The sequence below is a fragment of the Nuphar pumila genome, chromosome 4 (genome assembly GCF_984573655.1).
Source record: "Nuphar pumila chromosome 4, dmNupPumi1.hap1.1, whole genome shotgun sequence".
NCBI classification, from domain to species: domain Eukaryota; kingdom Viridiplantae; phylum Streptophyta; class Magnoliopsida; order Nymphaeales; family Nymphaeaceae; genus Nuphar; species Nuphar pumila.
In genome coordinates, this window is record NC_143252.1 from 121,369,143 (window position 1) to 121,385,509 (window position 16,367).

At 42.1% G+C, this 16,367-nt stretch overlaps 2 protein-coding genes across 4 annotated transcripts in view; both read left to right on the forward strand.

The window, feature by feature from the left end:
* Positions 1-1,662: 1,662 nt before the first annotated feature.
* On the forward strand, positions 1,663-2,971 carry LOC149840850 (uncharacterized). The gene is made up of 2 exons (XM_090005148.1): positions 1,663-1,800; positions 2,627-2,971. The coding sequence occupies exons 1-2, from the start codon at positions 1,663-1,665 to the stop codon at positions 2,969-2,971; spliced, it is 483 nt and encodes a 160-aa protein (XP_089861274.1).
* An 11,485-nt stretch (positions 2,972-14,456) lies between these two features.
* The window catches only part of LOC149840851 (glucose-6-phosphate 1-dehydrogenase, cytoplasmic isoform-like), an 87,873-nt gene continuing 85,962 nt past the window's right edge, over positions 14,457-16,367 (forward strand). For 2 of the 3 annotated variants that reach the window (XM_090003383.1, XM_090003385.1), the window contains exon 1: positions 14,457-14,509. The gene's annotated coding sequence lies outside the window, so the exon portion shown is untranslated. Of the gene's footprint in view, positions 14,510-14,565; positions 14,654-16,367 lie in introns of those variants that run through there. The other variant, XM_090003384.1, reaches the window with a different exon arrangement.

Genomic DNA, 16,367 nt, shown 5'->3' on the forward strand with positions numbered 1-16,367 from the left:
GTGACACCTTCTATGGGTGTGTCCACTTGATATGGGAAGTACCTTCTTGCAGTTGTTGTTATCGATGGACATAAGTTGTTTGTCGACCTAGGCTTGTGAGTGAGGTGAAGATCATATCGACAATGAAGATCTTAAAGTACTACCAGCACGATTGTGCGATGTTCTTGGCTAGTGTATCCACCATGGACAATCAGGAGACACCCTTGGAGCAGTTGGACGTGGTCCACGAGTTTTTGGATGTCTCTTCAGAGGACTTACTATGTTTGCCACCTCACAAGAAGATCGAGTTCTCGATCAAGTTAGTGCCTGGCATGACACCAGTGTCTCGTGCGCCATATCGTATGGTACCTACAGAGCTTGTTGAGCTGAAGAAGCAGCTGCAAAAACTTCTTGACAAGGGTTTCATTAGGTTGAGCGTGTCATTCTGGGGTGCACAAGTTCTTTTTGCCAAGAAGAATGATGGATTCATGTGACTCTACATCGATTACTGCATATTAAATCAAGTTACTGTGAAGAACAAGTAACCTGTGCTTAGGATTGATGATTTGTTTGACCAATTGCACACGATAAAAGTGTTCTCCAAGATCAAATTTCATTTAGGGTACCATCAGTTGCAGATCAAAATAGAGGATATTTTGAACACAACGTTCAGGTCCAGATACAGGCACTATGAATTCTTGGTAATATCTTTTGGACTCACGAATGCTCCTGCAACATTTATCGACTTGATGAATCGAGTCTTCAGGTTATGACTGGATCCGTTTGTCATTGTGTTCATAGATGACATCCTAATATATTTTGAGAGAGTGTAGGAGCACAGAGAGCACTTGAGGATCATGTTGCAGACACTAAGAAAATATATGTTATATGATAAGTTCTCTAAGTGTGAGTTTTGGCTTGACATGATGATGTTCCTCAGTCACGTTATATCAAAGAAGAGAGTAGAGATGAATTCAGCCAAGTTAGAGCCAGTATTGTTTTGGGAGCAGCCGAAGACAATGCTAGAGATCAAGAGTTTCTTGGGATTAGTGGGCTACTACCATCGATTCATACAAGACTTCTCACGTATATAGTTGCTCTGATAACAAGGCTATTGCAAAAGGGGTGAAGTTTGTGTGGTCACCTCGGTGTGAGGAGAGCTTTCAGGAGCTAAATTGGAGGTTGACCTCAACCCCAGTTTTTTCTTTGCCTTCTGGGATAGAAAGCTTCGTAGTGTATAGTGATGCCTTGTAGACCAACTTGAGTTGTGTCTTGATGCAACAGAGGAAGGTCATTACTTACGTTTCTCGGCAACTGAAGGTATACGAGAAGAACTATACCATGCATGACTTGGAATTAGCGATCATTGTCTTTACATTGAAGATTTGGTGTCGCTACTTATATAGAGAGCAGTTCGAGGTTTTGTCAGACCACAATAGCCTCAAGTATATTTTCATGCAAAGAGATCTGAACTTGAGGCAACACATGTGGTAAAAGTTTTTTAAGGATTATGAGTTCACTATCACTTACCACCATGGTTAAGCAAATGTAGTGGTAGATGCACTAAGCAGGAAGACAATGGTTATGATAGCCAGCTTGATTGGTCGGAGTTGGGACTTGCTTGGGGAGTTTGTCAAATAGCAACCATTTGTAGATGAAGCCGAACACATCCTTTATGTAGGGATGATGAAGCAACCTGATATTACTGATCATATCGAGGAGCTTCAGTCAGTTGATCCAGACTTCGAGAGGTTGTGTGAGAGTACCCAGAAGCCAGGTGCACAGTTCCATCATGAGGAGGATGGGACTATCATGTTTGGGGTCAGATGATGGATTTCAAAGGCACTGTAGGAGGAACTGATGAGCGAAGCGCATAGGTCAAAGTTTTTCGTTTATCCAGGTTTTACCATGATGTTCAAAGACCTTCAAAAAATATATTGGTGGAATAGGATGAAACAGGACGTCACAGAGTTTGTCTCGATATCTCACTTGCCAGCAAGTGAAGATCAAACACTAGAGACCTGGTCAACTACTGCAGACTTTGTACATTATCGGGTAGAAGTGGGACGACATATCGATAGACTTCATCATGGGTTTGTCAAGGACACGTCGTTAGCGTGATGCCATCTGGGTGATAGTGGACAAGTTGACGAAGAGTGTCCATTTTCTACCGATCAAAGTGAGTCAGAGCTTGGGGAGCCTAGCAGATTTGTATGTGCATGAGATTGTGAGACTTCATGGGGTATCACGTTCTATCGTATTAGGCCGAGATCCTTGTTTTAAGTTTAGTTTATGATGGTAGTTGTAGAAGGCCTTGGGTATTACTTTAAAGTTTAGTATGACTTTTTACCCTCACATTGACAAGCAGACAAAGCGCTTGATTTAGATTCTTGAGAATATGCTTAGAGCGTGCACACTGGATTAGGCAGGGGATTGAGACAGGCATATGAAACTTGCAGACTTTTCATACAACAACAGCTACCATGTCAGTATTGGCATGACCCCATATGAAGTTCTGTATGGTAGACTATGCGCATCCCTGGTGTACTGAGATGAGGTTAGAGTGAGAGTAGTTGAGTCTCCAGAGGCGATCCAACACCACTTAAACCAGGTACGAATGATTCATCAGCTTTTGGTTGCAATGCAGAGCATGCCAAAAAGTTATGCCGACCAACGATGCAGGGAGCTTAGTTTTGTTGTGGATGATCACGTGTTTGTTCGAATATCGCTTACAAAGAGTTTGTTCAGGTCTGGGAAGAAGGGGAAGCTAAGTCCTTGGTACGTTGGAACTTTTGAGATCCTCGAGCATGTTGGTGAGTCAGCTTATCATGTGGCACTTCCTCCTCAATTTTTCTTGATCCACAATGTATTCTATATCTTGATGTTGAGAAAGTATTTGCCCGACCCCTCACACGTTATTCACTGTGAGGCGGTTGAGGTAGAACATGATATGACGATGGAGGAGAGACTGGTGAAGATTATTGATCGCTAGGAGAAGATACTTTGGAGTAGGATGATTTTGTTCGTAAAAGTGCATTGATAACATCACGGACTGGACAAGTGCACTTGGGCACCTAAGGCTGATATGTGTGAACACTGCCCACATTTATTCGGTATGTTATAAATTTGTGGACAAAATTCTTATAAGAGGGTAGGGATGTAATATCTCATAAAATTTTCATGATTTTAACGTCTAAAATTATAAATTTTAAATTATATACTTATGATGGACGCTCTGTGCAAGTTCATTTTGGTAATGTTCGAAAGTGATCATGCACCTACGTGTTTTTGTGTATATATAGTAATGGGTAGGTGCTAAATGATAAGTACTAAATGAGTTTTTTAGAGTTTTATTTTTAAATATTGACTGTATAGATGTGATCTATGTGCTTGATTTTATAAGGACCTGCTCTTGAAGTGTTCGATTTTGACACATGGGTGGGTTTTTATAAGATTTGAAAAATAAATGGTCCAAAATCCGTAAATATCATTTTTTCATCGAAAATACATGATCCAGGTGTGGATTCCTCATAAATCGACCATGCCCAACACATTTATGGGGTTAGAATTTTGAAAAAACACCAGAAGGGCAAAAAAACCCATTTCACACATATCATTTAGCACGTATCAATTTCGCACCTACCCATTTCTCTATATATAATTTACGAAAATGGTTAGGTGCCTGAAGCTTTTTGTGCCTACCGCATGTGTAACAAGCTTGGATGGGGATTTTCAGGTTGTTTTTCAAAAATCTAATCCTACAGATGTGTTCTGCATGATCGATTTGCTAGAAAATCATACTTAGATCATGTTTTTTTGAGAAAAAATTTTAAGCATTGATTATTTTTTAAAATTGTAGATCGTTGATTTTTGAATCTTATAAAAACCTAACTTAGTGTTGGAATTAGACGATCCAAAAGTTGATTCCCATAAAATCAAGCATGTAGATCACATCTTTATGGTTAGATTTTAGAAAAAATAAAAACAAAATTTTCAAAGTTTGGTAGGCACAAAAAAGCATCAGGCACGTACCCATCATATATATATATAGTAACACGTAGTTGCATGATCACTTTTAAACATGACCAAATGTCCTGGCATGGAGCATCCATCACGCACATGATAGACGTTCCACGCTTGTTTCCACCGAACAAGTGCTTTAACAATGACTTTTGTCGCTGCTAAAAGTCTCGTACAAGACCTTTATGATGCTGCCAAAGTTTAACATGTTGACGATCATAGGGTCAGACTTGTCTCACACAGTGTAGTGCCTTACGCAGAAAGGCAAGTCTTCAGTGCTATCGGCAATACAACTGAAAAAGGGTGTCAAGCATGGGGAACAAACATTCTTAGTTGCAGTGCGCGCAGAAGAAGAGAAGGTAGAAGCAAAGTGCCGCCGACCCTAGCCTCACTATTAGAAGAGTTTCGGGGGGTGATGCCTTTGAAATTGCCGAAGCATCTTTCGCCAAGACGTGAGGTCGACCACAAGATTGAGTTGACCCCAGGAGCGAAGCCTCCTGCAATGGTTTCATACCGTATGGGGTCAGCTGAGCTGAAGGAGCTGCGCAGGCAGCTAGATGAGATGTTGGATGTAGGCATTGTTCGTCCATCAAAAGCCCTATTTGGTGCTTCGGTCATTTTTCAGATGAAACTTAACGGCTTTAAGCGGTTATGTGTGGATTACCGTGCTTTGAACAAAGTTACGGTGAAGAACAAGTACTCATTGCCATTGATAGCGTACTTGTTTGATCATCTAGGCAGTGCCTGTATATTTTCCAAGTTAGATCTGTGATCGGGTTACTGTCATGTGAGGATTGCTGAAGGTGATGAGCCAAAGACAACTTGTGTCACTCGCTATGGTGCTTACAAATTCTTAGTAATGTCATTCGGGTTGACAAATGCTTCAGCTACGTTCACGACTTTAATGAATCAGATCTTCTACCCTTATTTAGACAAGTTCGTGGTAGTCTACCTGGATGATATCATGATCTACAGCATCAATATGGAGGAACATGTCGGGCACTTGCAAACCGTGTTTTAGGTGCTGAAGGAGAATGACCTTTATGTTAAACGAGAGAAGTGTATCTTCGGGCAGGAGGAGATCAACTTCCTTGGCCACGTTGTGGGGCATGGTGCGCTGTGTATGGATGGGCAAAAGATAAGGGTCATCCAAGAATGGGTTCCGTCAAGCAAAGTGTCAGAATTGCGATCATTCCTTGGTTTGGCAAACTACTATCGGCGTTTCATCGAAGGCTATTCCCTCATTGCTGCGCCCTTCACCGATTTGTTAAAGAAAAATCGGGCATGACTCTGGACAAGAGCGTGCCAAGATGTCTTTGATGGCTTGAAGAAAGCCTTAGTGAGGGAGCCAGTGCTGCGACTGCCTGATCATTCGAGACCATTTGAAGTCCACACGGATGCCTTAGACTTTGCAATTGGCGGAGTTATTATGCAAGATGGTCATCTGATCGCATATGAGACTCGCAAGCTGAAAGATGCAGAGAAGCGTTACATAGTGCATGAACGTGAAATGACCGCCATTGTGTACTGCCTTAGGACCTGGCGGAACTACCTCTTGGGTGTTTAGTTCATCGTCAAGAGATACAATATGACCACGAGTTATTTTTAGACACAAAAAAAGTTGACGCCTAAATAAGCTCGATGGTAGATGTTTTTGGCTGAGTTTGACTTTGCCTTGGAGTACAAGGTTGGAAAGACCAATGTTGTGACGGATGCTCTGAGCCGTAGGGCTGAATTGGCAGTTGCACGCGCGGAACCTTCTTAAGTACATTTGGAGGGCGCATTGCTGAGCCGTATTCGCAAAGGTACGCAGCAGGATCCGACTGCATAACACCTTGTTTCTCTAACGCAGGCAGTGAAAACTTAGCGATTTTGGCTATAGGATGACCTCCTTGTGACAAAAGGGATACGCATCTTCGTGCCGCAGTGGAGAAGCCTCCGCCGAGAACTACTTAAGGAGTGTCATGATACACTATAGGCCGACCATCCTTGTCAGGAGCGGACCTTAGCACTCCTTGAGTGTGACTACTATTGGCCACAAATGAGAGACGACGTTGAGGCGTATGTACGAACATGCCTTATCTGCCAGCAAGATAAGGGGACAAACCAGAAGGTTGTCGGTCTCCTTGGAATAACATCTCCATGGACTCTATTGTTAGTCTACCAAAGGTAGAGGGCCTCAGTTCTATTTTGATTGTGGTGGATCGTTTATCAAAGTATGTCACCTTCATCCCAGCTTCCAAGGAGTGCCCTACAGAGAAGACTGCAGAGTTGTTTGTAAAGCATGTGGTGAAGCACTGGGGCATACCAAAGAGCATTGTGAGTAATCGCGATGTTTGCTTCACGGCCAAGTTCTGGCGTGAAGTATTTCAGCTACTTGGCTCTGATTTGCTGTTTTCAACAAGCTTCTATCCGCAGACAGATGGACAAACAAAGCACATCAATGAGATACTTGAGCAGTACCTTAGGCACTTTGTTAGTGTCAATCAGAAAAATTGGGTGAAGCTCCTTGATGTGGCACAATTTTGTTACAATCTGCAGAAAAGCGAGTCTTCAGGACACAACTCGTTTGCGATAGCTACGGGGCAGCAGCCACTGACCCCGCACACTCTTACCACACAGGAAAAGAGAAGGTCATTCTTCGCCTATCAGTTTGTTCATGACTGACACGAGCAAAATGAGTTGGCGAAGGCATTCTTACACAAGGTGACAAAGAGAATAAAGAAGTGGGCAGACAAGCATCATCGACCCGCGGGATTCCAAGTTGGGGACCAAGTGTTGGTGAAGTTATATCCTGGTCATACAGGCATCTTCCACGGGCGACACCGCGAACTGCTCAGAAAGTATGAAGGATCCTTCACCATCACAAAAAGGTGGGCAAGCTAGCATACAAGTTGGAGTTTCCCCCAGACTTCAAGGTACGCCCGATGTTTCACGTGTGCAACCTCAAGCAGTTTCATCCGGATGATGGAGACCCGGAACACAATGTGCCACAGCGCACTCTCATCATGCAGAGGGCCCCAGCAACACAACGGGCCGAAAAGTACCTCAGTCAGATCCTTTGCCACAAGGTCAACTACTTGGGATAGGCAAAGAAATACTTGGTGCAGTGGGAGAAAACGACGGAACCAAAGTGGGGGCTGCATTCTGAATGAACAGCCGCTACCCGGCTGAAGTCAGAGCTTACCACGAAACAGATGGCGCTGAGGACGACACATGATTTGAAGGGGGGAGCATGTTCCCTTGCGACTTACATTGTACAGTTGCGCTTAAATTCTGTTTTGCTTTTGTTGAGTCTGATGTAAGCTGCCTAGTTCAGGTGAATCAATAACCCGAAGGGGCAGCCCGTATACTTGAACTATAATAGCCTGCGGGCAAAATTGTGAATGAAGTAAATGTGTTGAACTTTCTTTTGTTCACCCTCATTGTGATTGCAATTTCTCTCCCTCTATTCTCCCTTGCTCTCTTACACTCTAATTACAAGCTTCCGCGACCGACAAGCGAGCTAACAAGTAGGCTTGCGGCGGTGGGGAGGGACCGTCGCGCCGCGCTGGCCCATTGAAAGAAATAGGCCAGTGACAGTCAAGTGAGTCACGATTTTTTACTCCAGAACAACTCCACTTCCCTTATGGCCTAGGAAAGGTCATTGCGGACAATAGATTCTCTCTAATTGCGTCATAGTTACCAGAGTCCACAACCGATTGTAGACCAGCTAGCTCGGTTTGAAGATCTTGAATTCTACGACCAACTGAACCAAAAGACAGACCGTTCCAAGACTTGAAGATTGTATATGACTTCATTTAATTTTTATAGCACACATAGCATAGGGAATCCACTAACTCGGGTGCACCAAGCAGCCTCTATGATAGCCCTATAATTGTGCCAAAGCATCCACATTTCAAAAAACTTGCAAACGAATACCCTTAGTGGGTACTAAGATGGGATTGTGATCTGACATGGTTCTAGGAAGAACCCGTAGTTGGTTGTTGCTGACAAAAACAGAAGTCCAATGTGTGGAGATGAAACACCAATCAAGTTTGCATTGGATATCGTCAGCATCGTGATGATCCTGAGTTACTTAGTCAAGGGTGTTGGGGAAGGGTGACACCATAGACCCACATTGAAGCATGCAACTAGACCCAGCTGGCAAAGGGGAGGCAGTGCACATGGTGGTGGTTCGGTTGAGGAGGAGAGTACCATGGACGGAGGAAAGGTTGAGCTGGAATGAGGCTAGTGGGCAAGGTAAGAAGTTTTGTTGACTTCAGTAAGGGTTGAAAAATCGTGAGCCTTGCCAAAGATATTGGAATCACCTCAAAATGGAATTGTTGAAAAAAGTTTCAAAATATAACATATTTATAAAGTTTTTGGCAATTTATTGTTTCCCACCAAAAGTGCTTTGAAAATGTTTAGTTGCATATTTGTGGTTTAAATAGAGTGTTTGTTCTCTATTTTTTACTTTGGTAAACCTTGCATGTTAGGGTGACTTACGGATGTTGCAACACTTTGTGCAGGAACGGACGCGCTGCAATGGATGCGCCATTTGTGCACATGGGTGTGTGTGCGCAAGGATGCAATGTGGCATTTTGATGGCGCACTTTGCACTTCGCTAACCAAGCCGTCTTTTGACTTTTCATTTGTGGAGTGGTTTGGCTGTTTGAAAGACTTTAAAATTGTATTTATATAGTATCTATGAAAGTGTTTGATCCTTAGTCAAAGGCGGGTGACTATTTAGAATAATTTTTATTCAATTTTTAAATTGTTAGATTTATGGCCTTTAATTTAATTTATCACAAAAATATCTTGTTCTTCCTAAAGTCTATAAAAAAAAAATTTGTCTTTTAAATCATCAGATTTTCGTATTCTTAAGCTTTCTCTTTCTATTCTTTTGTTCTTAATTTGGCTTACCAAGTTCAAGTATGGGAGAGGTCCGCAGATCTTGCGAAACAGTGACTCTCTTGAGGTTCAAGTATAGTTGTATCTTAATAATTCAGTCGTGAACAAACATTTTTCACATCTTCAAAATTTTTTGAAGTGCGGCAATTAAAGTTCTAGAGATAGCAATCTTAAGAATGTGCCACTAAGCTTAGAATCTTGATTTTCTTAAATCTTGTTTTTTGACACCACTTGTTCCAACAAGCATGACATCCAAATTATCACCTTCTCCCTATAAATCAGATAAGGCGTTGCGGTTGATGATGGTAGCCACCATTCATAGGCAAATTACTTGCGAAGTTTCGCTGAACACTTTAACATGAGCCCAAATCATCATAAGCTGCTACAGAGGACGAGGAAGATCCAGAGGGGCATGAGTAGTTGGAGTGGTCAGTAGAACCACGAACCTAACAAACTCGAATTTGACCTTCATATTGCACTTCCTAGGAGAAAGCACAACCATTTTCGATGGGAACATCGACAGTAGAGGTAGGAACGAACCCAAAAGGAACGGTAATACAGATCCTCTGCATATGCCATATGAGCCCTACTGTGTGTCCGCATGTCGACGACTCGACATGAACAAGAGAACTCTTTAAGCAGCGAGCAACACCATTAAAAAAAAAACATTATTCCAAAGCTCCTGAGGGGAGGTAAGCGGATCAAAAGATTAACCATGACTGTCCTTCCTGCAACATGTCACACACAAGTGCATCTGATGAGAGCAACAGTTTCTTCTTTCTGGACAGTGATAAAGAAGAGGCCATTATCAAGGGAAGAAAATTGAAGGTCGGTGATAGAAGAAGGCCCAAAAAGAACGAAAGCTTTTCACATTCAAAGTTTAGCTCCAAGAGGAGATTTTAGTGGATATAGATCTCATAAAAACTTCATTCAAGGGATGGGCCAAACCCGAATATTTCTCAAGGACAATGGCTAAGGACCTCGTTTTTTTTTTCTTTTGAAAGGCAAGCTGGGGTTAGGCAGAGCCCTACCAGACATACAACCATACCATTGGGTTTTGAACCTGCAACGTCCCAACACATGGTGACGTGCACTAGCTGCTCCTACCAGACAACCCGTTGGTAGCTGACCCTCATGAATGTCACCAAGTTGAGGGGACATCACAAGTTGGAAACCCATGGGTGTCAGTAAATGCTATGGACATGTGGAGAAGTCATCTCTTTTTCAAAAAGTGGGATCAGTTTCACTAGATAAAGGTGTTGAAAATTATTGAAGATGGTAGATATTCGGTTATTGTTCGCATCGATATGAAGGGAGAGATTAGCTGAGCATATATTCATGCATGGTTACTAACTCTATGCACCACAAAGCAAATTGTATCACCACTGCAGGGTCGCCTGCGTGGCCAGTGGAGTGGTTGTGAGGGTGTTGAGATGAAGGCACTGAATCAAATGTCCATAGCTTTCAGTGGTGGGTCACATAAAGCAGGGTAGTCGCTTCGGCGAGGGTTCCTTGTTATAAAAAAAAAAAACACAAAGCAAATTGGATATGGCTTGAATCCAATTCAATATCTATGGTGTTATTAGACTTGATCTTGACCTTGTTGGTTCTAGGTTTAAATTGGGGCCAGATCGGCTCCTGTTTGGTTAGATATTTATGTTATCAAATTATATAAGGGGGTCCCACCCAAGTTCAGGTTAAGATCTAAAAATTTTCATTGTAAAAAAAAGTAAAAATTATTATTTTACCGGCTCTAGTCTGGGTCTGGCTCATGTGATCCTTATATGACCTGACTTATATGGTTTCTCTTATAGTGGGTCCAGTTGGACACAATTCCGAACCTTATATGACCTTACTGGGAAAGCTGGATCCAAACCAGAACTCATCACGGTTCTACCCAAGTCCAATCCATTTAAGGATCTATCTGCCCAAAATGAGTTCAACTTTGCACCATTCTAGCACTAGCGCCTGACCATGGCATTGGTACTAGGGGTGTCAAGGGGCCGGTTTTCGTTCGGACCCAGGTGAAACCCGATTTGGACCTGGTTTTCGGGTATGGTATAGGGTCCAGACCTGGGTCTGATCGGGTCCACTATAAGAAAAACCATACCCAGGCCCGATAAGAACTACATGAACCACACCCGGACCATACCCGGTAAAAGCATATTTTTCATCATTTTTACATTGAAAATTTGTGGACCTTAATTGGAACTCAGGTCGGGTCCGGGTATGGCATAAAATTTCATAAATTGTACCTGGGTCCATGTATTAATCGGACATTCAGGTCCGGGCCTTTGTCTTAATCGGGTCTTATTATTTATCACCATACCCGGACCCTATAGGGTTTGTTCGGGTGGGGTCCGGGTAAACCCGACCCTTGGCACCCTTAATTGGTACCATCGAAATGGAATCGAATCAACCTGAATTCGGACTGTTCGACTCAAAGTGGCACTCCACCGATTTATCGAAAATCTTTCTGAATCGGTTTTCTATTTTTTCAATATTTTGTGATAATGATACGTATTTGTTATTTTAATTTTTAAATGTGCATTTCGTAATTTGATTGAACCTCTAAGCCATCATCTATTTCGTTTAAGAAATCAATTTGATGAAATAAATAAACCGATTGGATCGGGGACTTTCTGAACCCGATTGAAAAAAAACGATTCAGGATCAGAAACCGATTCCGACAACATTTTGGGTGCGGAACGATAGGACAATTAATGATTAACGAGATAGATATCTACCAGCAATCACGTGGACTCGTGTGTGAATGAAACCATGTGGGACCAACCACGAGCTCAGGGTAGGGCCAACACCTTTTCACAATGACAGATATGTCCACAGAATCTTCTGCCTGGGATACTTGCAAGAGTTAAACAAGCAGGGTATTTTGGTCATTTACCGTAACAAATTTTATTCCACAGAGCTAACTCCCTCAACCCAATACTGGTGGCCTACCTACTCATCAATTCCAAAATAGTATAATATAAAAATTTTACTCCAGGATTTTGTTTTCCCACCAGCATTCTGATTATTGGAAAATGAATTTGCTATCTATTTAAGTATTTTTACTAGTAAGAGAAAAAAGAAAGTCATATTTGTGACCTTTATGTATTATAAAATGACTAATGGACCCCCTTAACTAAATTAACTAATTTGCCTTGTTTTATTTGTTAAATGTCTCAAATCCTACATACTAAACTACGAAGTATCCTTCAGGTTTAGTTGACATGACATATTAGAGATGACACCTTGTGAAAGACCATTTTGCCATTCAGTTTTAGAGAATGACCATTTAATCTACAGAAAAGAAAAAAAAAGATGACTCGGTATTCTCAAAATTCAAACATTTTTTTATTTTTTTTAAAGGCAAGCTGTGGTTAGGCAGACTCCTACTAGTTAGGCAATCATACCATCGGGTTGTAAATGTCCAACACAAGGTGATGTGCATTAGCTGCTCCTACCCGACAAGCTGAACTCAAGTTGGTCAAACAAAAAATTGTTATCGCCAAAACTTGTTTCTTTTATATATCTGTAAAATACAATATTTTGTACAACTGGTATTGGTGATGATGCAACAATTGGGGACACCAATGTTGTTAAAATAGATTCTAAAAAAAAACCCTCTGAATTGAATCATATCCAATAGTTTGTGAATAGGTACTTTTTCACCATAAAATGACGTGTTATTAAACATAAAATATTAAAAAAATATTTATAATTATTTTTCTTAAAAATATTACAAAATATTATAAATCGACTACTTTTGAATTGCCTTTGGGTCGATTTGATCTAGTGCCAGGGGTGGGCATGGGTGGGTCGTCGCCCACCCAAAATTAAAAACCGAGTAAGAAAAAAAATTCGGACACATGTCAGACACATATCGGGCATGTGTCGAGGGTGCTCCCTTAAGTCAGACCCGGATCGGATCAGAGCTTGACCCGAACCAGGGCATAACCCAGGCTCTCAATCATTTGAGAGTCTGCATCTTTAAAAGACGCATGCCGAAAGGGGTGAGGGGTAAAACCCTCGCCACTTTCTTTCTCTCCTCTGCTCCACCCCTCTGTTCCTCATCTGTCACCGGCAATCACATTCATTGGTGCTTCTCCCCCGTGCTCTGCAGCCATCAGCGATTGCACTGTCGACCTCCCTTCGGTGAACCCGCAGTGCCCCCCTCTGAGCTTCTCCCTCTCTGCTGCAAGCTCTGGCGACATGAGTCGTCTGTGTCGGACCTTCCTCCTTCGTCATCTTTCTTTCGTCGGCGACCATCGCCAGCCGTCGGCCATCGCAAGTAACCTCCCCACCCCCTCTCTCTTGCTTTTTTAGTCGATCGGCAAGGGCTGAAGCCTCTGTCTGTCGCTCTGTTTTCCGACAGGGCACGGTCTGCCTGCGGGTGTGATCGGTAGGGGATTTAGGGGCCCCTGCCTCTTGATGTTGTTCGACAGGAGGCTTCGCTCTCCCTGCCTTGTGTTGTTTTCCGATGGGGGAGAGGCCCCTCCCCCCTTCCCTCTTATGTTTTTCGGTAGGAGACTCTGCTCCTTGCTTCCTTGATATTTTTTCAGTAGGGAGGCGAAGCCTCCCCTGCCCTCTTCCTGGTTCTCGGCAGGGGGTGACCTCCCCCCCCCCCCCCCCCCTTTATTGTTTCTCGGCAGGGAGGCGACCCCCTCCTGCTTCTGCTGGTGTTTCCGACAAGGGGCTCCACCCCCTTGCCTCTGTGATCTCTTCTCGACATGGGGTTTTGCCCCTTCTGTCCCTCGATTATCAGCAGGAGCTCTACTTCCCTTGACTCCTCCCCTGCCTTGTTCTTGTTGCCGGCAGAGGTGGAGCCATTGCCTTTCTCTTTTCTAACGGAGTTGTGCCTCCCTGTTCTGTTGTGGCATATTGTTTAATTCAAAGGCTTATTTAAGTTTTATCTCTCCACGAATGACTATTCCTTCAACAAATTTTTTTTGGCTCTGCCACTGGTCCGAATAAATAGATCATCCATAGCATTGTCCCCGAGACCCGAAATCTGCCCACCCAACCAAAACCGCCACTGTTGGGTGCCACACTGAGCAGGACTTTTCAGGGTGGGCAAGTCCTCCGTAGACATGCAAATGGGTCAGATCCAGGATGGAGGAATTAAAATCTTTGGTTGTTTCGGATCTGACCGAATCCGCCTCCCCCCTGTATTTAGCTGTTCAGATTCCAGCCATTTGCATACAGTGTAGTCGCAATCGGACTCCTCTCGTCGATGAAACGGCGATACATACCTTTGTATTATGTATTTGAGAGAGAGAGAGAGAGACTTGGTTCATTGAGTCAACAATGGCTATCCCCATTTGCCTCATAACACATAACGAAATTAAATTGTTTATAATTTCTTAACAAAACGATGTAATATAGTATAAATGTAAAATCAAAACACAGCAGACATTGTGGAAAGAACCAATGGCAAGTCTGTCCATTAAAATTCTCCTTTGTAGGTGGCAAAGTTCAACAACGACGTTGGGTTGGTGGCACAGCACGAGTCTGTCTCCGTCCCTGTCAGGATCTATAAACACCGCTCCTTCCCATTATTCACATTGAAAGCAAAAAGTAGAGAGGGAGAACACCAACTTGGGTTTTGCTACAGGTAAACGGGAACTCCATTTTTTTCTTTGCTTCTGTCTGAATTCTGTAATCAATTCAAGAGCCAATTTGTTGGTCTATTTGGTTCTTTTCTGTGGAGTCACCCATCGGTGTTCTTGTTGGTTCAGTAGTTAGCTCTTTACTTCATGTAAGATTTTCACAGTAATTCATGGATCTGATGATTTAGTTGTCTAATTTTTGGTGGTGGTGGTGGTGGAGTTTGAATTTTCTTTATTTATGAGGGTGTTCTTGCTTGATGATCATGATGCAGGTTTTAGTTTAGGAGCGTATCTGTGTGTTGGTTTTGCGTTAAGTATTCTTTATGTTTTTCGGGGGGTTTATTGTTTGATGTAAGATGGTGATGGTTGGTTGGTGTTGATTCTGAAGTTTTGTTTATGAAATTGCTGCAATTTAAAGTTTCATCCTTTGATTACCTTGGACTGCCAGGCTTTTGAACTATGCCTGTCCTTGCATCTGCATCACAACTTGCCAAGAATTGCTAAAATTAGTCAGGTTAACAATTCAATGATGGAAATAATCAACATCAAGTGACGAGCTATATCATTGTATTTTAGGCGCTCTTGTAAATTAGTTTTCTTTTATAAAACTTTCTATATCATACAGTAAGTATCAAATACAAATCCAAAATTAGTCAATCTCAAGCACCTCTTTAAAAGTAGAAATTTAGTAGTTTTGAAGAATTTTTTAAAAGTCTAGGGTTGCCAACTCCTTGCAGTTTTTTGGACCTCTTTAGTAAAACAAGAGTTACCGGAAGCACCATAGGGAGTAGGGGAGCGCACTTCCGAAACGTGACGGGAAGCGCACAAAAAAATGGGAAGCGCCCTTCCCAATTTAGGGGAAGCTTGCTTCCCCCCCCCCTTTTAATTTTTTTGTATTTTATTTTTAGAGATATAGAGAGAGGAACAAAGATTTGCATATGGTTTTTATTGATTTGGAGAAAGCATATGATAGAGTACCTAGGGATATTCTCTGGTGGACAATGATGAAGAAAGGTGTTTCTCTTAAGTACATTAGTATAATTAAAGATATGTACAAAGGAGTAGTAACCATTGTCTGCACTTATGTAGGGGTGACAACCAATTTTCCTATAACGGTTGGGTTACATCAAGGATCTGTATTAAGCTCTTTCCTATTTGCTATAGTGATGGATGAGCTTACGAGATCAATTCAAGAAAATGTGTCGTGGTGTATGTTGTTTGCTGATGATATTGTTTTGATTGATGAGTCTAGAGTCGGGGTTAATGCTAAGTTAGAATTATGGAGACAAACATTGGAAGCAAGAGATTTTAAGTTGAGTAAGAGTAAGACAGAATATATAGAATGTCGGTTTAGTAAGCAACGAAGTAATGATGGGAGTGTAGTGAAGCTTCGTGAGCAAGAAATACTGGTGGATGACTGTTTCAAATATTTGGGATCTATCATTCAAAAGTATGGAGAAATTGATGGAGATGTAAATCATAGGATAAAGGTTGGGTGGATGAAATGAAAAAGTGCAACTGGAGTGTTGTGTGATCATAGAATGCCATTGTGGTTGAAGGAAAAGTTTTATAGAACGACAATTAGGCCCGTTTTACTATATGATACGGAATGTTGGGCTGCCAAGATACATCATATTCAAAAAATGAGTGTAGCTGAGATGATACTTAGATGGATGTGTGGAAATACAATAAAAGATAAGATTCAAAACGAGGAGATACGTAAGAAGGTAGGCATTGCATCCATTGAAAATAAGATGAGAGAGAATCATTTACGGTGGTTTGGACATATTCGGTGAAGGCCTAATGATGTTCCAGTTAGAAGGATGGAGAAATGGAAAAATGTATTAGTTAAAAGAGGTCGGG